This window comes from Psammomys obesus, unplaced genomic scaffold, assembly GCF_907164565.1.
Source record: "Psammomys obesus unplaced genomic scaffold, mPsaObe1.curated_primary_1811, whole genome shotgun sequence".
Lineage (NCBI taxonomy): Eukaryota > Metazoa > Chordata > Mammalia > Rodentia > Muridae > Psammomys > Psammomys obesus.
Window position 1 is genome coordinate 1946297 of NW_026590809.1, and position 26454 is coordinate 1972750.

Here is a 26454-nt window from a genome sequence, read left to right on the forward strand (position 1 = left end):
TTTTTTTTTTTTTTTTTTTTTTTTTTTTTTTTTTTTTTTGCCTATAGTTTTAGAAATGTTACAAAATTCTTCGTTATTCAGCTATATGATATTTTGTTTTTACAATAGGAGTTTGACACTTAGAACAGGCACTGAGCTCTGCCGGCAGTTTGGAGAGACGAGAGACTTAACTGATATGGGCTGGTCTATAAGTAACTGTCCTCATTAGGAAGGTGACAGAAAATGCTATAAATTTTTTAACTTTGTTAATTTGGGGGACAAGCTGTGCATGCCAGAGTGTGAGTGTAGAGGTCAAAGGGCAGCTTGGAGAAGTCTGCTTTCTCACTGCACCATGTGAAGGAGTACTGGAGGCTGAATTCAGGCCGTCAGTCCGCTTTAACCTCCTGAGCCTCCTTACTGGCCCGAGAACATTTTAAAAACAAAACTTTGTTATAACACAAAGAAGTAGGTTCCATCTGTCATAAGTTATCATCACGTCATATGCATGAGTCATCACGCTTTGTTCTTTGTTTGTTTTTTTGTTTGTCTTTTCAAGACTGGATTTCTCTGTGTAGCCTTGGCTGTCCTGCCCCCACTTTGTAGACCAGGCAGGCCTTGAACTCACAGAGATGCTTTGCCTCCCAGGGTGCTGGGATCACAGGCATGCACCACCTTGCCCAGCTCAGCCCTGTTCTTATTCCCCGCCACGGCCCTTCCCTACCCTCACCCCTTGCTTGTCCCCCTCTTTTCCACATGTCCTCCATGAGCTTTTGTGTCATGTATATCCCATCACCTTCATTTGCTCCTCCTCCCTTTTGGTTCCTCGCCCACTTCCTGCTTTTATGAAAAGGAGACTTTTTAAATGGCTGTATGCTAAATGTACTAAGTTGTTTTTTTTTTTCTATATTTAATGAAACATTTCCCTTGATTTTTAGATGTCAGCATTGGTCAGATCCAATGTGAGTTTTTGTTTTACAAAAACTAGCTTACCAGAGGTATTTGGAGATATAACCTAAAAGCTACAGTGACCTTTTTAGTGCCAGAACTCAGAAGTCCTTTAAAGTCAGTTACCAATATATTTGCTGAGTGAAACTTTGAAGTTACACACTTTGTCTTCGTAATCATGTGTGAAGGATAGAAGACTGTGAGCTAATTTATAAAATCATTATTCAGATGTGGAATGTGTGGTTGGTGAGTTGGGTTCCAGAACAGCTTTGCTAATCACAAATTCTTTTTGTGTGTTCGTTCACTCAGTCTGTCCCTCGTGACTTCAATGCCCCAGGCTTCCTACAGTTTATGAACTAACTGTATCTAAGTGGAATGGAAATTACATTTTAGATGTTAATATTTCAGAATTTTCCCAACTTTCTTCTAGCTGTCTCCCCTAAATAGCTACTGATAGGCATGTCTTGATATACTGTATTGACATATAGGCTGAATGTCTTAGATAAATCCAAAGAAGATGAATCCAAAGACCGATTATTGCGCCGTATCAATTAGAAAGACAGGAAGAGCAACACACTCTGTCATTTCGCTTTCCAGTATGTAGTGGAAACACTGCAAAAAGGGGCCTTTAAAATCAGCCATTCCACACCCTCATGCATTTGTAGTGCGTGTAAAGATTTGTGTTGGATTTTAAACATCAGAACAGAGCTTTGTAGACATGCTCACGGTTATGTAAAAACCGGGGTGTCTGTGTTCCCTCATTAACTTCCACACCACTTTTTAGAAAACTAACGTGTGTGTATATGGCTAACTGTTATGATATACAATGTATGTATATGGGTGTTTTGCTTGTGTGTATGTGTGTACCTTGTGTACGCAGTACCCGCAGAGGCCAGAAGAGGGCATCAGATCCCACGGAATTGGAATTACAGACAAGTTTGGTGGTGGTGGTTTTTAATGGATGTGGATATTTTGCCTACATGTTTTACTTTGTGTCACATACATAGCTGTGACTGAGGAGGTCAGAAGAGGATGTTGGGGCCCCTAGTACTAGAGTTACAGACAGTTGTGAGCTGCCACGTGGGTTCTGTGTACTGAACTAGGGTCCTCTGGAAGAACAGCCAGGACTTTATTTCTATCTTGTTCCCAACCATACCGCACAACTAATCCCTCAACAGCAATAGGCACTTTCGCCTTAGGTCTGTCCCTAAGCCCTGTACTCTGCATTTCAGAGGCACTGTTCTCGTCTCAGAAGTTGGCTGGTACCCCGAGATTCTTTTTTACTGTTGGAGTTTCAGGCCAGATGTGGGAAGAAATAGACTATGCTTGGACAGCACTGTCTGAGAAAATAAGTCTCCTGATCCCTGTGAGAATAACTGATTTTCCCCTCAGAACAAAAGGAAAGGGAAAACTCTGACCTGTGTTTTGATTCCAGGAACCTCTCAAAATATCATTACCATGTTATTTCCTCTGTCCCAGGTGACTGCTGCTATGAATACCCAGAACGCTGGCAGGCGGCCCTGTTTTTAACTTCTAGCTTGCTGAAGCGTGTGTGGCTCCTGCTCAGGTTTTTCCTTAGTGGATTTCAGGAGAGAATCCAGCTTCTTTTGTTTGTCTTGGAAAAGTGCAGATTGATGAGGGTTTTTGTTTGTGTGTTTGAGGGTGGTGCACCAAGGGGGGAGCTTTTAAACGCAATAAGCAAGTGCTGGTAATTCCAGCCGTGGCTGCTGGAGGCACAGTGACAAGGCTGAATGCTCTTGAAGTGCCCAGGATGTATGCCTGTTAGAGTGCCTGTCTAGCCCGTTACAGAGCTCTGTGTTTCATCCTCGGAAAGTTTTAACACAACATTGTTGCCCTCGTTTTTAAACTTTGTTTTATTTGGGGTATTTAAGCCTCTACCTCTCCTCCACCAAACCTTTAACCCTAGGTAAGAGAGATAAGGTCAGTGGGGTGGGGGCACAGAGCCCTTTACTTTTCCCAGCTGTTCAGGGTTGATGGGTTCTTAGGAAGCTGTACCATTCTCTGTCAACAGCAAACACAGCAAGCAGGCTCCCCCAAGCCGATGCTTTGAAACGTTTCTCTCTGTCTGTCTCCTCCATCCGCCACACCATCCGTTTCTGGTCTCTCCAAACTGCTTCTCTTTCTTTTTTCTGAGCTCTTGTATCCCTGAGAGTCCTAGACCACACCCCTCTCCGTGCTGCACGAGGCAGGCTGTTATAGGAGGCAGTTATCAGCTGTGGACAGATGAACGCCCCAACTAAAATCCCACACTTGAGATTAAAGCAAAAACATATTGCTATAACATAGCTGAGTTTTTAAAGAAACCATTAGACAACGTGGTGGTACATGTCTGTGAATTCCAGAACTTGAGATGTGGAGGCAGGAGGATCAGAAGATTAAGGTCATTCTTGGTTACCCAGACATAGAAGACCATTTCTCAGAGATGAAAGAAAGTGCGTATGTGGGGGGCAGGGTATGAGGGTGTCTTTTTTTATATAAAGCAGTATTAATCAAGAACTGACTTTCTTTTTATTGCGTTTGGAGAGATGGCTCAGAGGTTAAGATCACTGGCTGCTCTTCTAGAGGATCTAGTTTCAATTTCCAGCACCCACATGATGGCAAACAACTGTCTATATAACTCCAGTTCTGACGACCCGATACCCTCTTCTGACTTCTGCAGGTGCCAGAGGAGAATGGTGCACAGACATACATACAATCAAAACACCTTATACCTAAATTACTTTTTTTTTTACTTCTCCTTTCTTTCTTTTTCTTTCTTTCTTTCTTTCTTTCTTTCTTTCTTTCTTTCTTTCTTTCTTTCTTTCTTTTTTCTCTCTCTCTCTCTCTCTCTCTCTTTCTTTCTTTCTTTCTTTCTGAGACAAACTCGGAGAGTCTCTTGCCTCTGCCTCCTGGGCGCTGGAATTTAAGGAGTGCATTACCACCCCGCTTTCTTTTTACTGTTTTTATTAAGGCACTGTTTGTCATCACCATTGTGCAGGCATAGATTGGCAGTGCATTGCTTAGAGGTTTTATATGTTCATACCTGCGCATGAGTATCCATAAATGTGCTTTAAAGCTCTAGCTTAGATTAAGAATTTCAGGATTCACGTTCCACCGGGGAATCCTTTTTTCTAGAGAAACTCCTACTTCAAAGTAGATTTGGGATGCTTTTAACTTCTGTCATCATTTGATTCCGCCTGTTCTGAACTCTACATAAGCAGAACCTTCCCTCCTCCAACTTTAAGTCCACAGGAGTCACCATGTTAAAGTGTGTGGAGATTTCTTCCCATGCCGCATTCCATCCTGTGACTGTGTCACATGATATGTATATGTTTGAATGTTGCTAAATGTACATCTCAGTCCTATAAACAAAGGTGTGAACCTTTTTATGTCTTTTTAAAAAAAATATCCTTTGTGTGTGTGTGTGTGTGTGTGTGTGTGTGCGCGCGCGCGCGCGCACAGGTGCCAGGATGGCCAGGAGAAGGCGCTGGATCCTTTGGATATAGGATTCCTGCTAGGTAGTTGGCAGCTGCCTAGAGTGGGTGTCAGGAATCAAATTCCCCTGCAAAAGCCGTTCATGCTCTCTAGCAGCCAGCGGTCTCCCCAGCCCATTATGAGGTGCCTGGCTTGATAGATGTGCACTCTTAGTTCTTTTGGACACATGTCTGTGAGCGGCTCTGCCACATCATGGGATATATGCAACTTAGCATTTGTAAAATTCACAGCTTTATGTCTTCAAAGTCATCGTACCAGCTGCCTTCCTACCAGCAGGGCTGGCAGTGCCGGGACACCAGAAGTGTGTGGCGAATTCAGTCAGCCCGTGTTGTTCGTGGTGTCTCATGTTAGTCCATGCTTCATCTCGGCCCTCCCAGTGGCTGTGCGGTGGCAGGCTCTTGGTTTATTTTGTGAATTCATGAAAAGCAGTTCAACCAGAAAGTGTACCCCTTCTGTTTGGCTTTACTGCACAGTGTTAGTCTGTGATTCGGCGGGTGCTCTGGGGTAGGGCCCAGGTTCATAGATTTCCTTTTCATGCCTTCAGAGCTCTGGATAAGCATGATGGCATTTGTCAGCCTCCCCTGAGGATTAAAAACTCCAAGAAGCTTTTGAAATGAGCGCGGGTTTGTCCTTGAAGCACAACAGACGGGCTGTCGCATGAAGTAGTTCTGGGTCGGCCGGGTTGATTCATCTCTGGAAGGTGCAGTTTGCCCGCGGAGAGTGGCTGCTGTTGCGCAGTTGCTTTTGTATCCGTTGCTTATGTGGAGACCGTAGGACAGCTTCCTACCGTGTGGGCCCTAGGAACTAGTCTAGGAGTCAGGCTTGGCCGCAAATGCCTTTACCTGTTGAGCCATCTCACCGGCCCATTATAGTTATATCATCATGTTGTTTATAATACAGTTTGACATGACATTTTCATACATGTGCATAATGTATTTTGACCACATTCACCACCACACAAGACACCTCTCTCTTTGGATCCCTTATATTTACCTTTCAACATAATGGTCCTAAATAGCAGAAACCAATACATAGGGTAAGGGTCATGTGAGCTCGTTAATTCCTTGTGGCTCCACTCAAATCCTCCCCCCTGCACGGAAGGCTTGCCTGCTGGGAGGGATTGCCCCAGCAGTGCTTACCAGCCTTCTAAGTAAGTTTCGACTAGGAGTTTGCTCCAGTGGCTTATTAGGCCTTTAATGGATGCTAATTATACTCTTGGTACAGTCTGAGTTAAGAAATGGGAAATGGTTTTACATGTGTAAGCGAACCTTGAACCAGTATTTGTTTCTTAGAAGATACTTAGAGAGAGTAATAAGTCAGAAGTCACAATACAGAGGGCAGAATGGTCTCTATGACTGGGCTTGTCGTCAAAACAGGCTGAAATCACATGCCAGCAAAGCCAAACAAATGTCTTTTTTGGGGGGCAGTGCTTACTCTAGCAGATAGCTCACCTTAGAGACTATTGAGGTACAACTCCAAACTTGTTGCGCTCACACCATTTGTTTAGATGTGCCTGCATGCCTTCATGTGAATGTTACCATGTGCTACAGGGCGGGAAGTCAGAGAACAATGTGCGCGTCTCTCCACCATGTCGTTGCGGAGGTTGGAGTCAGGTCGTGGGGCACTGACTGTGGCGCTCACCCTCACCTGCTGAGCCATCTCACCAGCTCAGCACATGCAATATTTATATCCAGATATGCAGTGCCAGGTAGATGCTCGACTCAACACAAGTCAAATGGCCCATGAGACCAGAATGTTGAAGATGGCGCATTTTTCCGTTGTAATGCGTCAGCCCCTTCAAAGCTACCGTGTGCGACTGCTGTTGGGGAATTTGGGGTTCTGCTTATGTCTCCCCCTTCATGAACTTACTTGGGGTTACAGTGCAGTTTTTACTTCAGCCTTGCCTTTTGGAGACACAGGTAAGTCCTGACATGCTGTTAAGCAGGGCAGTTTTTGAAACAGACACTTCTGAGTCCCGGGCCTGTTTTCAAGAGATTCCGTGAGCTTTCTCACTGATCGGAAGGAAAAATGAAAGGCCAGAGAAGAGGTTAATCCAGTTGTGACAATCAAACATGGTTGGGTCAGTATGAGAGTCTCTCAGTGTATTTACTGTATGGCTATCAAATTTAAATAAATAAATGAATGACTAGATAGGTAGTAGGTAGATAGGTAGGTAGGTAGGTAGGTAGATAGATAGATAGAGCGAGCGAGCAGCACTAAAGGAGAAGTGTGTCTGTGAAAAGCGTCATCACCTGGAAGCGTCAGAAGGAGGCATGGGGCATGCTACAGTGCATGTGCCTTCACGGGGGACCTGCTTATTTACAGTCTTCAGTTTCCTTTCCATCAGAACTGACCATGGAGCTAGGTCATGTCGTGCCTGTCCTGGAGATCTAGCAAGGAGAAAGTGTAACCCAGTTGGGAGACAGCTTGAAGGACGTGTTAACTGCTCCCTCATCTTCCCCTTAGTGTTGTGTGGATTTCTCTTGAGCTCATCATTGAATAGTAAAGTTTTCCTGGCTCTCTTAAATCCAGAAGAAATAATTTTGAGTCCTTATTTAATCTTCAGCATTTGAAATCCCCTTGAACTAAATCTCTGAATTTGCAACTGAATCGAGAGTGAAACACATCACGGCTGCACATTACCTCACTCTGTAATCAACCTCTCAGACATAGCAACAGGGACATAAGAGTAACCACTGAAATGCAGACATGATGTGGTACAAATGTTTCCAAGTGTATTTTCTGTTTTCATCTTTCGTAAATAAGAATTAACTCCTGGCAAAAAGGTGATAGATTAGACAAGTCATTAAAAAAAACATTTTGTGGAAAATCATAAATTAAAGGTTACAATCCTCTCAGTTTAATCAGGCCAGGTTGTGTGAATGAAAGAAATTCTCAGACCTCATTAGCGTCAAGCAGGATTCTTGAGGAACCAACCCAGAGCGGCACGTGTAGGCAGATGGGTGTTGGTGGTTTTGAGGGGCCTCGGGCTCCCGAACACTCCCTTCTAGTCTGACAGAAAGTGAGCCTGGATGTGCTGCCCTGTGGTTGGAATGTCTCTGTCCCCCAGCCTCTGCTCTGTGTGCGAGAACATTAGACCCATGGGTAGCCATCATTTATTCTGGCTTCGTGCGATTAAATAAACAAACAAACAAACAAACAAATCTACCTCCAGACATTCAACATAGTTAGTCTGCCAGCAACAACAGAACCTTAAACTGTGGTGGGCTAAAAGACTATGCTTCCTTGCAGACCCCGTGAAGCCGCTCACCAGCGCCTCACAGGCACCTGTTGACTCGCCTTTCACCGTGAACACAGCACCAGCCTCCACCCAGGTGGAAGCATCTTCGGTTGCGCTACCTCCTTCTTACCAGCTCATCAGCCTCCCGCCACACCCAGACGCTCTCGGCCTCCAGGACGACCCACAAGACTACCTCTTGCTGATCAACTGTCAAAGCAAGAAGCCCGAACCCACCAGGTACCTGGTACATGCCATCATATGTGTGTGGGCGCATGCGTGTGCGCATATGTGCGCGTCATGTGGATGTACATTTTAAAGCCTTTGTTTGGTTGGTTGGTTTGTTTTTTAAGCCTTGAAACTTGAACCGTCTCAGGCTTACGCCTCAGGTTTGCATTGTAGGTTTATAACCCTTTGTTCGTGTTTCCTGTTGTCTGTGAGGCTGGTACCCTGCCGTTGCGGCAGATCACAGTTGTAACTAAGAAAGCTCCCCTGGAAGAGTCCAGTCTTTGTTACAGACTCACGGTGTTACTTGATTGACAGCTGTCACTGATTTGTAATGGTGACCTTGCTCCATTTCTTATGTGATTATAAACCAGCCAAGGGTCATCTTTTGTTTCTGAAGAAGGAGAGGAGTACCTACTGCTAGAAGATTTTGAAAGCAAAGCGATTCCATTGCAGTGAGTGTGCTGTAGTTTTGGATCTGTGTGAGAAACTAACCATACAGGTAAAATCCCAATATGGCAAATCCTAGAGGCTAGGTGGACCGGGAGGCAGTGACATTTAATGAAATCAAATATGCTGCAAAAAAAAAAAAAAAAAAAAAAAGCAGTGAACTTTTCAGACCATCCTCCCCAGCCAAGAAACAGCGCTGACCCCCAAGCCTTGACTTACTAGGTTTTAAATAAAAATATGTGTGGGGTATGACTGACCCAGGGGCTCCAAAAAGCCATTCCCAGATGCTGGTACAGGTCACTGCCACCACCCCTGCCAAAGGCTAAGCCGAAGGATATTTTAAGTTGGTCGTCTTTGGCGTTTGATACTGAGAAGTCAGAAGGCATACAGTGGCAGAGGAGATGGAGGATAGTTACTTTCCTCTCTGAAGAAGCGACAGGAAAATGAAGATCAGTAAACAGGGTGGCACCCACTGTGGACAGCACTGCCAACCAGGATGTTTGTTCTCAGTACAAAAGTGGCAGTGACCTGCATTCCACACACCAGGGCCACTGGTAAAGCAAGGCGCTGAGGAGCTAAACTCTTGTCTTCATAACAAAAATGTGAGGGCTGGAGAGATGGCTCAAAGGTAAGAGCACTGGCTGCTCTTCCAGGGCTCCTGAGCTCAGTTCCCAGCAACCGCATGGTCACTCACAACCATCTATGTGAGATCTGGTGCCCTCCTCTGGTGTGCAGCTGCACATGCAGAAAGTACATTGTATACATAATAAACCTTTATTATGGAAAAAGATGGTAAGCTGGGTGCAGTGGAGCACACCTGTAATCTCAGCAGTCAGGGAGGCAGAGGCAGGTGGATGTCTGTGAGTTTGAGGTAAGCCTGGCCTACAAAGCGAGTCCAGGACAAATAGGGCTACACAGAGAAACCCTGTCTTGATAAAACAAAAGCAAAGAGATTGATAGACAGAACACTTGTTTAAGAAAAAAAAAAAGGACTTCAAACCCCCAGAAAAGGTTTCTGTGAACCATTCCCAGGGTTAGTGGAAGGAGCTTGGGAACATTCCACAGATGGTTTTGGGTGTTTGTTATAATGGAGTTTTACCTGTAAGAGCAAGAAAATCGTACAAACCAACACTGGCTAATATTCTCAAGTTCTAACTTGACTGCGTTTGCTTGCTGTGAATATTGAAGACACTTGTGAGCTTTTTCTCTGTGCAACTAACTGATTCTTCACGTTATGGAGACTCCCTGTTACTTCCTGATGTGGTTTTTTTTTTTTTTGGTTGTTTTTTGTTTTGTGTTAAGAAGCCAACTATCAGTGACAGTGATGTGTTTTCTTTTTACAACGGTGCCTTTCATTGATCTCGCCGGTACAGCTTCACCGCTGCTACAGGGGAAACTTCTCCGAATTGCTGGGTAGATACTTTGCCAATGCAGCATCTATGATGCGCCCGCCACACGCCCACCAGGAGGCTGGGTGCCGTGACGACACAAACGGATTAGATAGGACACGGTCCTCCGAGGTGCACTCACCCTGGGAGCTCTCAGGTTAATTTTCTGAAGAAGCCAGGGGATATGAGCATGAAATATTTATTCCTGCGGACATAGGTGGAAGTTGCCCCCCCTTGCCCACCCTTTTTTCTCCCAGGACTCAGCTCATACACATGCTCCAGGAAGCCTGTCTCCGGGCTCTCAGATTGAAATGTCCCTCTGGGTTGGTGGAGTTTTGTTACTGTGTTTTAACATTAGTTTGTGTGTGTGTGTGTGTGTGTGTGTGTGTGTGTGTGTGTGTGTGTGTTCACCCATACCACAGTGCATGTCTAGACACCAGAAGAAGCTTGTAAAATGGTTGTTTTTCTCCTTCCAATGTGTTCCAGGAACCATACTCAGGCTTGGTAGTAGAGGTCTGTTCCCATTTTGCCAGCCCTCTTTGGGTATAAAATGCCCAAATCTCTATCTTATTGTAGTATTGGAAATAACACAGTAGTTTTCCTTACCCACCATTAGAGTATAAGTTAGTGGGAGCCAGAAGCCTTCTGTATGACTCATACCTCCAACTGCATGGAGACTAAATTAAATGCATATTGTAGAGCATGTATGGGTACTTTAGAAATTCTACAAGGATAGTTTGAGTATTGTTTTTAAGATGAAAAAACAAACAAAGAGGATCAGTAAGCATACAAGCTGGACAACATTGAGTTCAATTCTCAGAACCATGTGAAGGTGGTAAAAGAGAAATGACTCTTCATAGTTGTCCACAGCCCCTGCTACACACACACACACACACACACACACACACACACACCACAATCCTCACAGCACTGATCAGACCCTGAACAGACTCAGAGAGAGCATTTTCCACTAAGAACATGGAAAACGTTGGCACCAGTCCAGTTTATAAAGTTCATCTGTCACTCTCTAACCAGCTTTGACAAACTCTGCTGGGTGGGAAGTGCAGAGGACATCTGAGGAGACAGCAGGTGGCTCGCGTCTTCCCTCCTCTCTCTGACAGACAATTCAGCACATGTTATTAAGAGGAGCAAAACATGACAAGGGGTTAGCTCACTCTCAGCAGGCTTAAGAGGTCTCCCTTGAGGCCCAGCCTGCTGTGGGTATATTTTTAGTATCTGCAAAACTGTTTATTTTTACTGTTTTTACAATACACGCGTGTGTCTGCGTGTAGGTGTGTGCACGTAAGCAGGTATCCAGGAGTCTACAGAGGCATCCGAACGCCGGAGCTGGAGCTACAGGGGCCTGGGAGCTGCCTGAGTGTGTGCTGGGAACTGAACCCAGGTCCTCTTCGAGAGCGCTTGGCCACTGAGCTGTCTCTCCAGCCCTGTAGATTTCTTCGTAACACCTGGCTCTGTTGTTAACACGTGCCCCTGGGACCTCTCCCACTTTGGGGCAGAGAACTCACACTATGCTGCTTCCCTTCTCCCTGCTCTGCTACCCATTGTCTTTGTTCGGGAGCTGATACCGTCCTCATTCTCTATGGAGACATGGCCACCAAAGCTGCACACACTGCGTTGGAGAACCCTTTCTCTTCCACCTTCAGGGAATGTTGACAGCTCTCGCTCTTCCAACTCTCAGCCTCCTATTTCAAAGTCCTATTTCTACTTGGTTATCTGTATCTTCTATAATATTGTTGTGCTGCTCATTGTGTCCAAGAGCAAATTCTGTTTCTTTTAGAAACTAGCTGTCCAGCCGGGTGCAGTGACACACGCCTGTGATCCCAGCACTCAGGCAGAGGCAGGCGGATCTCTGTGACCTCGGGCCAGCCTGGTCTACAGAGTGAGCCCAGGACAGCCAAGGCTACACAGGGAAATCCTATCTCAAAAAACCAAAAGAAGGAAGGAAGGAAGGAGAGAGAGAGAGAGAAGAAAGACTCCTTTCTCAGCTTGCATGGACAGAGGAACATTACCCAGACTCTCTAGCTTCAGTATCCACGAAGCTTGGACTCCAAAACTTTCAGTCAGACACCGAGTCGGAGTCCTTCCTCCCTCCCACTCGTTTATCTGTCTTGATCTGTTCGCACTCTTTACGTCAGGCTCAGGCAGATCTCTTTGACATCCTCGGCACAGAACCTCCTAGGTGGGCTTTCCTTCCGTCCCCTTATTCCAGTCCGCTCACTTGAGCTAAGACTAGTATTTTCAAAACATGGTTTTTATATTATTCACCTAATTAGAGAAAAACCTATAGATTCCTAGAGGCTATGGGACTGAACGTAAGGCCAAAGACAACCTCAGAGTATCAAGGCTCCCGATAATATTTGCTTATTAGTGTGCATGTGATGGGGGGGAGGTATGGGGGGGGGGTGTAGGGGGTGTATGTGTGGCTTAGAGGACAGAAATTACCAAGAATGCTTCTAGAAGTTTGGTGGGTGGTGTTTTTGTTGGTTTATAATTATAAACAACTAAAGAACGTTTGTGCTTTTTGAATCTTAGTGGATCATGCACACACACACACACACACACACACACACACACACACACACTCTAACAGAAAAAAACGTTTGGATTACTGCGCTATAGTGCTGTGTGTCAAAACTGCATGTCTCTGCCGTGACCGTGTTTTATTTTTGTCCTTCACGGTTTCCCTCAGAAGCCATGCTGACTCTGCAAAGCCCACCTCCTCTGAGACAGACTGCAATGACAACGTCCCTTCCCATAAGACTCCCGTGTCCTCCCAGAGCAAACATGGAGTGAATGGCTTCTTTCAGCAGCAGATGACGTATGACTGCCTGCCACCCCGGGCTGCCTCTGTCTCTGTAGACTCCAGCCTCTATAACCTGCCCAGGAGTTATTCCCACGACGTGCTGCCAAAGGAGTCTCCGTCCAGTACCGAGGCGGATGGAGAGCTTTATGTTTTTAACACCCCATCTGGGACTTCCAGCGTGGAGACTCAGATGAGACACATATCTCTTAGCTACGACATTCCGCCAACACCTGGGAACACTTACCAGATCCCACGGACATTTCCAGAAGGCACATTGGGACAGTCATCAAAGCTGGACCCCATTCCTGACATACCCCCACCCCGGCCACCAAAGCCGCATCTGACTCACGACCGGTCTCCTGTGGAAGCGTGCGGCATCCCGAGGGCAGCCTCAGACACCGACAGCAGTTACTGTATCCCAACGGCAGGCATGCTGCCTTCCCGGAGTAACACCGTTTCCACCGTGGATTTGAACAAGTTGCGGAAAGGTCAGGTTTCTACTCTGACAGGTTCTACTCTGTGAGGGGTCAGTCGTAGGAAGCCTGTTTTTCCTGAGAGAAGTGGCTTGCTGGCTGCAAGCCTTTACTGCCCAAGCATAAAGACCTATGCTCAAATCCTAGCACCCTTTCATGTTTGCATGGGGCAGAGGAGGATTACTGGTTCTGTACTAGCTCCGATTGAGAAAGTCCTGTCAGGAGAATAAGGTAAAGAGTGATGCAGGAGAACTCCTGACATCCTCCTCTGGTCTCCATTCTCTGTGAAGCCACACAGGCAGATAAGCCCACAGATACCACCTTCGTTCAGACACATACGCACACGCGCAAAAAAATAATTTTATTTTATTAATGGCACTTTATTCACTTTGTATCCCCCCATAAGCCCCTCCTTCCTCCCCTCCCGGTCCCACCCCTCGTCCCCTTTCTGCATGCATGCCCCTCCTCAAGTCCACTGATAGGGGAGGTCCTCCTCTCCTTCCTTCTGATCTTAGTCTATCAGTTCTCATCAAAAGTGGCTGCATTGTCATCTTCTGTGGCCTGGTAAGGCTGCTCCCCCCTCACGGGGAGGTGATCAAAGAGCAGGCCAATCAGATTATGTCAGAGGCAGTCCCTCTTCCCATTACTATGGAACCCACTTAGACACTAAACTGCCATGGGCTACATCTGTGCAGGGGTTCTAGGTTATCTCCATGCATAGTCCTTGGTTGGAGTATGAGTCTCAGGAAAGACCCCTGTGTTCAAATTTCCTGGTTCTGTTGCTCTCCTTGTGGGGTTCCTGTCCTCTCCAGCTCTTACTATTTCCCACTTCTTACATAAGATTCCATGCACTCTGCCCAACCGTTAGCCATAAGTCTCAGTGTCTGCTAAGAAAATGCATTTTTCACAATAATTCTTTTCAGTATGTTCTCGTGGTTAAGGCTATTTATGCCTTTTCTTCTGCACTTCTGTGGCTCCCACATGTGTTGCCACGCTCTCAGTAAGGACATCACTGAAGGGGGTGTGGGTGTGGGTGTGTGTCTGTCTGTCTGTCTGTCTGCGTGCATGTGTGTCTGCGAGCCTGCTCAGTTAGAAGAAAAAGGGTTGGATTATATCATGGCTGAAAAAGTATGGCTTTATGGTTTCCTACCTCACTTCTCTCCTTCTTCCCAGGACCCCTGTGGAGGTAGGCTGTCTGAACACGCCTGGCCATGTCCTTGCCTTTTTCTGTGTGTCGTGACCGTGACCGCTTCTGTGTCATGGCTCTTATTGTGTTTCCGCTCCCTTCCTCTGTCTGCAGTTTTTATTTGTGTCTGAATAGGTAATGATGCTGTTCAAATCAAGCCATTATTATGCTCTTCCTTTTTTTTTTTTTTTGTCAGTTTTTAGAGCACTGAGTCGCTCCTCTCTCTTTTCAACCTAGCTGACAGTGGGTACTTGTCTTATTCCACCTCATAAAGCCTGAGACACAAGACAAAGACCTTGGGAGTGTGGAATAGATCTAGCTTAATAGTCTAAGATTCTTAAGTTTTTGTACCGTGTAAATATTGTGTTGAGAATATTGTCCTCCTCTCCCCCTTCCTTCCCTTCCCACCCCTCTTCCTGTTAGTTCTCTTGCCCTCCTAGAGAGTTTTGTGTCTACTTTCATGCTACATAGGATTTTGTGTGTCAGTATAAAATCTAGTAACCATAAAACATGATATACGTTTTTCTGAGATTCTCTTCATTCTCCTCATATAATTATTCCAGGTTCCATCCTTCTTGCAAATGACATGACTTCACTCTTTGTTTTGTTTGTCACCTTTACTTACTCATTTATTTTGTGTAAAGGGCCAGAGAACGACAGTCAAGAGTCGGTTCTCTCCTTCCTCCACGTGCGTCCCGGAGAACAAACTCAGACTGAGCAGCGAGTGCCTTCATTTACTTAGCCATCCGGCCAGCCCAAATTCATGTCTTTGTGGCCAAAAAAAGAGTCCCATTGGGTAGACCACACGTTCCTTCCTGTTCTTCTGCGTTGGACACTGTTGGCTGCGAGGCTCAGCTATTATGCATAGTGCAGCAAGTCTGTAATCCATCACTGAGGTATTCAAGAGAGGTGCATAGTTGGATCACATGATGGATGTATTTTTACTTATTTATTTATCAATTGTTTTAGGAAACCTCCATACTGACTTGCACCATAGCTGGTTTAGTTTACATCCCCACCAGCAATGTCTGAAGGACCTATTTTCCACATCCTTGCCAGCACTTGTTAGTTGTCTGTTTTTTTGTTTTGTTTTGTTTTTTGCTTTTTGTTTTTTTGGTGAGTTGTTTTTTTTGTTTTGGGGTGTTGTGGGGGGTGGTGACCAACATTCTGACTCCGGTAATGAGGAATCTCAATGTAGTTTTAATTTGCAGTTCTCTGACAGCTAATGAGGTTAAATAGTTTTTTCTGAGTTAATGGTCATTTGTATTCCACCCTTTGAGGACTGTATACTCCTTTAATTAGCCCATTTATTAATTAAGCTACTTGACTAAGTAGCTTAATTTATTGTTTAGTTTTTTGTTTTTGTTTTTATTTTGTTTTTGAGTTCATTCTTGTTGTCTGTTGGGTGGAGAGCTGGCGAATATTTTCTTCCATTCTGTAGGTTGTTCCTTCATTTGATTTCCTGCTCCCTTGGCTGTACAGAAGTTGTTTTAATCTCCCGAGGTCTCCTTTATCAACTGTTGGCTCCATGTACTAGGTAGCTGAGGTCCTATTCAGACTGTCCTTTGCCTATGCACATATCAGCAGTATTTTCTCTTCTTTCTCCAACAGTAAACTCAGAGTTTCAGGTCTTAGATCCACTTGGAGTTGATTTTTGCTGGATGAGCTACTGGGAAATAGTTACTGTTCAGGTGAATACCCGTTTTCCCAGCACTTCTTGCTGAAGGGGCCATGTTTTTTCCAGAGTGTGTCTTTGGCATCTTTGTGAAAAACTTCTGGTAGCTGCAGCTCCCTGAATTTATACCCAGGTCTTCTCTTCAGTCCACTGGTCTATGTGTCTGTTCTTATGCTGGTATCATGATTCTCTAAGACTTTTAAAGTCTTAAAATTAAAAAACAAAAAAATTAAGTGTGCGTGCCCTAAAGTCTGTATGTTAGTGTTTCTGTATTTTGTGGTATTATTTTCTAGCTGTTGCAAAAGGCAAAGAGTTACTATGCCATAAAAATATTTTAACAGTATATCTTCAACCCTCTAATGCATATTTGAAATTTTTTTGCTCATTCTCTCTTCTATGTCATTCTTCCTTTTCCTCCCTCCCTGCCTGCTTTTCATTCTCCTTTTCCTCCCTCCCTCCTTGTCATTCTCCCCTCCCCTCCCCTCCTTCCTTCCACAGGAGCTCAGGTAGCCCCATCTCACTGTGTACCTGAGAATGACCTTGAACTTCTGATCTCCTGTCTCTAACTCCTGGGTGCTGGGATTGTAGGTATGGCCTACCACACATAGCCTTCTAACTCTCTTGCAAGGAGGCTACATAACCTAGTGTAAGTTAGTGAAATGTTAGACTCACGGTGGCTCAAAATGGGCACCATTTCTCTTCGATAACTCTTCTTATGCCAGGCTTGGACATTCGATTGCTGTCGTAGTCAAATCATGATATCGATAAGCATATGTGTGTTTAATGTACCAACTAGAGACGCTGTTTGATGAGTATCCTTTCAAGGTTGAAGAATGTGTGTGCTTGGACAAGTATATAAGAGACCATAGAGCACCTGCCAGCTGGCAAGATGGGAGCAAACACTGACAGGTTTGGTTTTTTTGTTTTTGTTTGTTAATTCCAGATGCTAGTTCTCAAGATTGCTATGATATTCCACGAACCTTTCCGAGCGATAGATCTAGTTCACTGGAAGGCTTCCATAACCAGTTTGTAAGTATAACTGACCACTGACTTTGGCATTTTCTGACTCTTCATACTTAGCACCCCTAGATTCTAAATGGGAACATGAAATGAAACTAACTACAGATCCTGTATGAACAGATGTGATAATTGTGTCTTCGTGTGTGACAGTGGCTTTGCTTATTAAGAGAAATGTATGTGTGTTTTAGAAAATCAAAAATGTGTTGACAGTGGGAAGTGTCTCAGGCGAAGAACTGGATGAAAACTACGTCCCCATGAATCCCAACTCACCACCACGACAACATTCCAGCAGCTTTACAGAACCAATTCAGGAACCAAATTACGTGCCCATGACCCCTGGGACATTTGACTTCTCTTCGTTTGGGATGCAAGTGCCACCTCCTGCTCATATGGGCTTCAGGTCCAGCCCAAAGACCCCTCCCAGGAGGCCGGTTCCTGCTGCAGACTGTGAGCCGCCCCCGGTGGACAGGAACCTGAAGCCAGACAGAAAAGGTGAGGCGGCTGTGGCAAGTAAGGACTCGGGAGGGCGCAGTGAGGCTGCATTTGACCGCTCCTAAACATGGAACCGGTGTGGGACTTCTCTGAAACACTTCGTATAACCTGGGCCCTTCTGTACAGAAATCCTGCTACTTGTAAATGGATGTGTTCATGTCCGGGTGGGATTCCCAGGTCTCCTCAATCTAGAATAGAGCTTACCATACTCAGAGCAGCGGCAGCATCAGTCAAGCGCTAAGAGAATCTCGAATATTCTCCTGAAGGATGTAGGTGGAGCTCCTGGCCCCCGCCTGGCTATCCCCGTGCTAATGTGTGACACACATGTCAAGAGAAAACTGAAATCTTGGGTTTTATGCGTATCATTCTCTTGATTGGTTTTGTTGTTGTTGATTTCTGCCAGCTCTTTGCTTTTTAAAGTATTGCAAACCAAACCTAACACTAGCAATGACCTTCCCTTGCTATTTTGTATACTATCAAATTAGATTCAGGGTTATTATGCCGTTGGTGTGATTATTGAAGAATAGTGAAGGTGTCTGCAAAATTGTTCTCTTTCATCACATCATAACTTTAAATAACAAAACAAAATTCTGGGTTGGTTCCGTCTAAGCTTCTTCAGTTCCGAAGCATGGGAGCTTGTGAGACCTGGTCCTCGTATTTCAGAGGGAGCTTTGGGTAATGTCTCCTCAAGTTTTAAAAACTTGGGTTCAAGCCAGGCATTGTGGCCCACGTTTTTCATCCCAGTATGGGGTAGGCAGAGGCAGGATCATTAGCACTAACTATGTTGTTGCTGTGGGGAGCTGAGCCTGAGACTAAGACTGTTTCAAACTAAAAAGTTTGGCTTTATTCTTACGTAAGGAAGGATGTTTTTCTGCTGTACCCGGACAGTAGTCCGCAGTCTTAACCCTGTGCACTTGTCTTGTGGGGCATCTCTGCATCCGCTCTGTTCTTTCCCTTTCTTTTCTCCTTTCCTCCCTGCTTCTTCACCTTGACTGGGTTCTGCTTTCTGCTCCCTTTGGCCTGCAGTCCCTCTCTGTGGCCTCAGTTTTCCCACCCAGATCCCTTCTGCACCCTTGCCCTGTCAACATCTCCCCCATTATTTACAGATTCTAAGAGATCATTGGAGTGGTCCAGGCTGCCTTCTCACACCTGGCTGGGTAGCCTGGCTGCTGTTGGTTTCACACATGTATGAGGCCCGTGCTCCTGTGTAGCAGCTGTAGCCTCCCAGCCAGCCACCCATCCTTCCTGGCCATGATCTGTAATTGTCTTAGAAAGGCTGTGAGTGCCACAGGCTTTTTGTCCCTTTTCTTTGATTTTTGTCTCTAACTCAATTAGAAACCTCACTAATTGTTTTCTTCTTGGCATAAAGTGTAAGTGAACATGAAGAGACCTTTGATTGGTCCAGGTCACTGACGTGATTCAGTACGTGCCTTATAGACACAAAGCGTTGAAATCCTTCTTAAAACATTAAATCAGCACATTATGTTTCATAGAGCAGAATAAGTTAAGTTTGGATTACTTTTTAGAGACTTATTCTTCTAAAATTTAATGAAACTTGAAAAAGGAGGGAGCCAGGTGTGTAACTAGTGTGTGCAAGGCTCTGAGCCCCACCCCCAGCACCACACCATGGTTTGTTGGTCAGATTATGTATTGATTGTGTTTGCTTAGATACATGATGAGCTGAGAAAGAGCATCCAAGGTACAGCCTCAAGGACAGTTTTGGCAGATTGTTAAAAGAGGCTATTGAAATCATAGTATTGGTAAAAGGGCCTTTTACTCTTCTTCAGTACTTTTGTATCTTTAATTTTAATCAGTAGGCTGCCTGAGAGGAGGAATACTTTGTTAGTTCACCCAAGGAAAGTATAACTGTTCAGAAAAAGCACACTTTAAAACCCAGGTTCCAGCCAGATGGGTCCAGCACCCCAGAGGCAGAGACAGGGAGAACCAAGCCAGCCCGGCTACACAGTGGGACCTTGTCTCAAAACACTAAAAAGACAAAATAAAAGTTAAAATTACAGTCTCATGACTAAGTTTGTCCTTGAGTAGGTGAACTGGGAGCATGTGTCTCATTGGCCATGATGGTCTTCCCACTGTTCACAGCATCCGAGAGATGAGTCTTCTAGCACCAGATAAATTACTTGGAACTGTCATTTCAGTGTCCCCTATTAACTAATCCATAAGGAAATCTGATTTGGTCAGGTGTGCTTGATTCCTGTCAGAGCCTCAAGCAACTGGGTGGTTTTGTTTGGTTTGGTTTTGTTAGTTTGTTTTTGCAATTGCTTTCTTTGGAAGAGTCTGTGGCAAACAAGTGGCAGTCTAGTCTTGTTTTTGCCCCTGTTTTAGGCATCAGCTGTCAGAGTGAGTAATGCTAGACAGTCTTTCAAATGCTTCCTGCTAATTGAAGTTGCAGAATAACAGAGGTGAATGCCAGACATCTGATGTGTGGCTGGGGCTCTTTGCTGTCATGAATTTAGTGACAGCCCAGTGTTCACTGTACTAGCCCTGTCGTGTTTGTTCTGAGCCACGCTGTGCATGTATTTAATAAGGGGCATTTAAGCATGTTGTAAGAGATACCAGAAAAGCAGGTCTCTGGAAGCACAGAGCAGAACAGTCTGGGCAGCTGTAAAACCTTTGTATTTCTTTTAAAGGTTTTTTTTTTTTTTTTTTTTTTTTCTTAAAACAGGGTTTCTCTGTGTAGCCTTAGCTGTCCCGGACTTACTTTGTAGACCAGGCTGGCCTCGAACTCACAGAGATCTGCTGGCCTCTGCCACCCTGAGTGCTGGGATTAAAGGCATGAGCCACCACACCCAGCAAGCCTTTGTATTTCTAATGGAAATAGAATTTTATGAACTTTGGGAAACTGTTATAAAATATCTTTTGTGTGTCAGTAAAAGTAAGCCGTGGCACAAGAGGCCCTTGTTGAGTCACTGGCTCTGCTACACTCTGCCACTTCCTTCTTTCCTGTGGCTCTAGACGTTGGGCTTGCAAATGAAGCAGTGGCTGTGTTGTCTTGCTCAGCCATGTCTATTTGTAAAGAGGCTTTATTCTAACTCTTTTAAAAAGTGAGTCCTTGAGGAAGCTTTCAAGTAGGATTGAAAATTAACATGCTTTCTTTAAAACTGTATTCAGAAGATAATAAATACTGAAAGACTGGATGAATGATACTAGTACCTTAACTAATTTTACATGCACCTAATGACTGAGGAAGCCAAAAGAGGGTGTCAAATCTCAGGCATCAGATCCACTGAAGACAAGCAGTTGTGAGCCCCCATGCAGGTGCCAAGAATCAAACTCAAGCCCTCAGCAAAAGCAGCCAGTGCTCCTAAGCCCTGACCACCTCCCCAACTACATCTTAATACACAGGAGCTAATGTTTAATTCCGACATCAGATGGTAGATAACACTTGTTATGGCTTAAAAGAAATTAGTATGGAATATGTTCTTACCAGCCTGAGACAGTTTCCCTTGTGTAATAATTACTATTATTACATTATTATATTCCTCCTTACACAGAAACTGTTAAAAACAAGTATAAATGGTTTGGTTTTGGTTTTGGTTTTTCACAACTTTGCCTCAGTTACCTGCAGAAATTAGCCAAGATAGTAACCTTGTGAGATACGTTTTTAAGCCTTGATTTTGGGTGCCCATTGGAAATAATAGTGTAACTTTAAAAAAAGAGCGGGCTGCATTATTATGAGCTAATTCAAAACGTTCTTGTGTAGCACTGAGTTTATGTAGGCATTACCCATTAGTCAGGGCTTTTCAATAAAGATTGCACCTGTGTGTTGGAAATGGAACCCTCATGTGATAACCTTCTGAAACCCTTCAGTATAAAGGGTATGAGGTTTGTTTTTCATAAAGCTACGGGCTTTCCCTCAGGAAATCCTAGGCATGGAGTCTGTAGACCCAAGGAAAGACAAGGTTGCTTCCCTAAGAAGCTCATCATCAGTGTGGCAGAGGAGGTAGAAAGATAAACATGGCATGAAAGCCTGGGCAAGGCCGCTGAGGTTAGCTCTTGGCACTCTACAGACAGTCCCCTAAGCCAAACCTGATAAAGGGAGTGGAAGGCAGGGGCTGGTGGGAAGGAGAGGGGCCAGTGCTGGGTGTGGAGCTAGGTACAGTAAACAGCAGTAAGATCTGTGCCAACAGAGAGATGCTCAGAGTCACGGTGGGTGGGCACAGCCAGGAAGAAGGACAGCATGGGAAAGGGAGCAGGAATGTCATCCTGAGCGGATGCTCTGATCCAGGCTAAAGAGGTTGGGCTTCATTCTGCACACTCTGTAGAAGGGCTTTACACAGACACCATCAGCTGGCACACTAGATGTCTCGTTCTGATTTAAAATAATTACACTTTGATATAAAATGGTACAAAAATCACTCTTGTTCATCATCTCCCTTAGTGAGTATTTTTCCCAGTTTCCCAAAGCCAGGTCTTCTTAGTCCTTGGAATAGTGGAGCTGCACAGAGGTTGTTTCTGCCTGGAGCTCATTGATGGTGGGTTTTCGTCAGGACACAGGAGCTGGAATAAAAACCAACAAGAGTTACCCTAATTGTGGAGGCAGTATCTATGTAATACTTCACATGCAGTTGAGAAAACCCACTGTGCAAGTAGGGTTGCCATGATAAGAGTTCCAGGCAGGAATTACACGGAGATAGGAAAGTGAACCCTCGACCTAGACTCAGAAGATTCTAACTCTGTTAGGACCATCTCCATCCTTGAGACTCTTAGCAGCCCCTCAGTTCTCAGTGACAACTTGAATATTTGGTCTGGTCATACCTTCATTCAAGAGTGTGGAGAGGTTTGGGTGAGTCAGACAGTAGCTGGCTCTCAGAAGTCCTCAGCGCGTGTTCGCTGGTGGTGATTAAGGGCCAGGGTGTATATCAAGGCAGTCTTACAAAATGTAATTTCGTGAGTTTTGTGTGGAGAGGACAGACAGTGATTCATGAAGCCGTGATGGGTCGTGATGGCTACAGCATGGAAGAAAGGACTGAAACGTTAGGGTTGTGTGTGAGAAACAGCAGGGAGCAGCCTGGCCAGTGGAGAACACACTTCATGAAAAGAATGATGAGAAGGGCATCTGCAGTATGCTCTCATGACCTGCTATTTCCATCAGGACCCCCATCTACTCACCTCATGCCTGGTGTAATTCACTGAAAATAACTGGACATTGTAATGTCTTACACAGGAGGCCACGGGTGCCTCTTTGTGTTCTGCCTTTCAATTTGGAGATTTTTCTCCTAGCTAGAGAAGAATCTATGAGAGAAAAAAAAAAATACAGCAAAACAAACCTATTAAAACAGTCATTTCCTAGTTACCTAAACACTTAACAAGACCAACACAAGGCATTGGGAGATTTTTAAGATGGTTAGGACTCTGTTACCAGATCCTGGATGATTCTGATTCACGATTTGTCTGTGGATACCCCAGCCTCATCTTTGGGGTTTTTTGTTTGTTGGTTGGTTTGGTTTGGTTTGGTTTGGTTTGGTTTTGAGACAGGATTTCTCTCTGTAGCCTGGCTGTCCTGGAACTCACTTTGTAGACCAGGGTGGCCTTGAACTCATAGAGATCTGCCTGTCTCTGTCTCCCAATTGCTGGGATTAAAGACAGGTCTCTCTCTCTCTCTCTCTCTCTCTCTCTCTCTCTCTCACACACACACACACACACACACACACACACACACACACACACAGAGCAAGCCTCAGTTTTTCCCCAGGCCTATCCTCACACAGGCTCTCGTCCTACTGGATGACCTGCTTCCTCTATTTTAGTGTCTGTCCTTTAAAGTTGAGTTGCCGCAGCGGCTCACAGGAGCCAGACCCTGCCTGTGCCACTCTGAGGACTGAACTGAGAACCCTCTGCTGGTTCTAAGTGCCGATCTGTGATGTGCTGGGTGACAACTGCAGACTGCTCAAACGTGGAGCTAAATAAATGTGAGGAATCACAGCAAAGCAGCAGCCATTACTTAAACACAAACACGGGCAAAAGATTTGGAGAGTACAGCCTGGCAGAGTAGCTCATGCCTTTAATTAACCCCAGCACTGAGGAAGTAGAAGCAGGGGGTCACTGAGTCCATGGCCAGCATTGTCCACAGATCGGGTTCCAGGGCTGTGTAGGGAGACCCTGTCTCAACAAGTGAAGATTTGGAGAGTACTAAGGAGAAAAAGTCAGGAGGAAAGGAATGCCATAGTGGGCCCTTCTGAAAGAGCATGTAGGACAGCCAGCGGGGTAACAGCAGACTAAAGGTAACTTGAACAGTTTGCGATGGTTCCATATAGACATTCCATGTGCCAGGGTTCTGTGGTGTTCCATAGCTCATGTCCAAGCCACGTGCTAAAAGCAGTAGCCGCTCCTCACCCATGAACAGTAATAACACCTTTCTGCTTGACTTGAGTTGAGGGACCCTGGAACACAGGGCTGTAAGATCTCAAGCCGACCTGGAGAACCTAACACTGAACTCCAAAAGATGAGCCACCTGGCTCCTCTGTAGAGGAATCTAAGTGAGGGCTGCATTCTTGAGCAGCGGGAAGCCAAGGGAAGCCTGCTTGTCCTGTTCATTTAGGTCTTTCATTGACTAGTTTTCTAAGACATGTTAGAAAGAAACACTAACATGGCACTTGTTTTTCCTTCTTTTCCTTGAGAAAAGAAAGCTGGCTGTGCCCCTCAGCGTCCACTCTCGCTCCCTGTGCCTGTCACTGTACCCACAGCATGCCCTCCTTCATTTCGTGGTTCTCAGCGTGAATCTTGTCTGCGGCACTGGAATGCTTTTCACTAACACATTTTTGTCTGTGCTTTTAATATGTCCCATTTCTGCATGTTTCCTTTTTTTTTTTTTAACAGAATCCATTTTCCAATTAAAAAATAACATTGTAATAAGAGAGTCTTCTTTTTACCAATTAGGTCAGAGTCCTAAAATTTTAAGACCCAAACCCCATGGTTTAGAGCGAACTGATTCACAAACCATAGGTGACTTTGCTACAAGAAGAAAGGGTGCATTGGGATTTCTATTTACTTTCATACTTTTTTTTTTTTTTTTCTAAAGAAAAAAAGAAAGACAAAAGGAGAGCTTAAGTAGGACTGCTATTGCAGACTGCTTTCTGGTGTGGTCTTTCTAAGGAGAATCCATGAGGCGGTGCACAGGGGCCTGAGCGCAGAGAGTGGCTGCAGCGCAGGGCATACCTGACCACCTGTCCACCGCGGTCAGCTCCCTCTGCACCATCCCCTTCACTCTCCTGGTAGCACAGAGTTCTGCTTCTCTAGTGGGCTGCTGCGAGCCCCAGGTGTCTCCTGTCTTTGCATATGTATATGTCTTCTGTTCCGAAGCAGAATAAAAAATAATTTCCATGTTTTGACTATGGCATGACTTAGAAATTGACATCTGAAGTCTTATTCACCTGTTTATGTTTAAAAAGAAGGGCATGGAGAAAAATCACCTTCATTCAGCCCAGGATGATTGCATGTGTCTACTTTAAGGGTCAGCTCGATGAAACTCTTAACTGATTCAATATGAAGTCTTCATTATGGCTCAGCCATGAGCCTCTGTGAGCTGTAGCTTCGACACGACTGCTTTGTGCTCTCATGGTACTCATAAGATAGTTGATTAAGATTACGTATTTTTGAACCAAAAGTAAGGAAACCTGGGAAATTTTTTTGGTAATTCTTATGGATTGAGATGTGGCAAAGTTTCCAGTGCTCTGTACACGTCGTTTTACATGAGTAAAACTTTACTTAGGCCTCAGTAGTGGGGAGCATGTTTTCCACAGATGATCAAATTCCCCCCAAAGATGAAATTCATGAAACAATGGATCAATAAGAACAGTGCCCAGCAACCTTAAAGGAATGCACATTTACACTCTCCTGTAATTTATATCTGCAAGACGAGCACTTAGGTTAAGACGCACTGTAGAGTAGGAGGGCTCGGCCCTGGGCTGACGTCCTGCAGCCTCACTGTTTGAGCTTTGTCATTGAGCACTGCCCTCTGTCACTCTGTCTGTGTAAGACAATGTCTGCCCACCAAGTATGGATTGTGACATGGGAGGTTCTTGCTTGTTTTCGAAGTTGTGTTCACTGACACCTCCTCTTCCCTGTATTTTCAGCCAAGCCTGCTCCCTTAGAAATCAAGCCTCTGTCTGAGTGGGAGGAGCTGCAAGCCCCGGTCCGGTCTCCCATCACCAGGAGCTTCGCACGCGAGTAAGTGTTCCCATGAGAACACGGAGTTAGGCTAGTGAGACAGTTAAAACTGCTCATTTCGAGGGAACTAGGCCAAACAACAGACTAGAGAAGCCCCTTTTCAAGGTTCCGCAGATCAGAACTGTCGCCATTTGTTGTAATACAGATATCCAGTATGTAACTAGAAACTAGTGGGTATTCCAGAAAGAGAAGGTGATCACTTGTTTTTGTTCGGGAGTGATTTGACACCTGTCCCCGGACATTCCTAACGGGCGCGTCTTCCGTCAGCTCCTCCAGGTTTCCCATATCCCCCCGGCCTGATTCCGTGCACAGTACCACATCAAGCAGCGACTCTCATGACAGCGAGGAGAACTACGTCCCCATGAACCCGAACCTGTCCAACGAAGATACGGTAAGCAGCAGTCCCCGGGTTCACGTCTCCCTGCCCGAGCTGCTGGTTGAAACCAGTTCAGCTTAAAAATGCCCCTACCGTCCTTACCCGTTGGTTATCACAGCGTTCTTCCAACTTGAAAAAGCGAAGCCTATTCTTCAGGTGGTTTTACTTTTTAAGTACTGTGGCAGTCTCATGCCAGCCACGGTCAAACTGTTCTGTCGATACGGTGGTTAAATCACTGAAAAACACGAAGGTTTTTGCTCCAGCTCCCTGGAGCTGGAACATTCCTGAGACAGTCGGCTTAGAAAGAGGTTTATTTGACTTGGAGTGTCTGTTAGGAGTGTCTGTGAGTGCCCACTTGTTGCCTCAGCCCGTGGTGACTTGTGGCTGTGGTTAGTGCTCTCATGACCCGTGGTGAGGTGAGAAGAGGAGCCCAAGTCTTGTCACACCCTCTTCAGGTCTGCAGTGAGGTGCGGTAAGACCCCACCTCTTAAAGAATTCAGA

At 45.1% G+C, this 26454-nt stretch overlaps 1 protein-coding gene across 1 annotated transcript in view; it reads left to right on the plus strand.

The window, feature by feature from the left end:
* The window catches only part of Gab1 (GRB2 associated binding protein 1), a 111952-nt gene that overhangs the window by 77774 nt on the left and 7724 nt on the right, over positions 1-26454 (plus strand). Inside the window, exons 3-8 of the mRNA XM_055609035.1 lie at positions 7672-7897; positions 12431-13032; positions 16822-16907; positions 17087-17390; positions 25484-25577; positions 25845-25968. Of these exons, the coding sequence (XP_055465010.1) occupies positions 7672-7897; positions 12431-13032; positions 16822-16907; positions 17087-17390; positions 25484-25577; positions 25845-25968 (1436 nt within the window). The remainder of the gene's footprint in view (positions 1-7671; positions 7898-12430; positions 13033-16821; positions 16908-17086; positions 17391-25483; positions 25578-25844; positions 25969-26454) is intronic.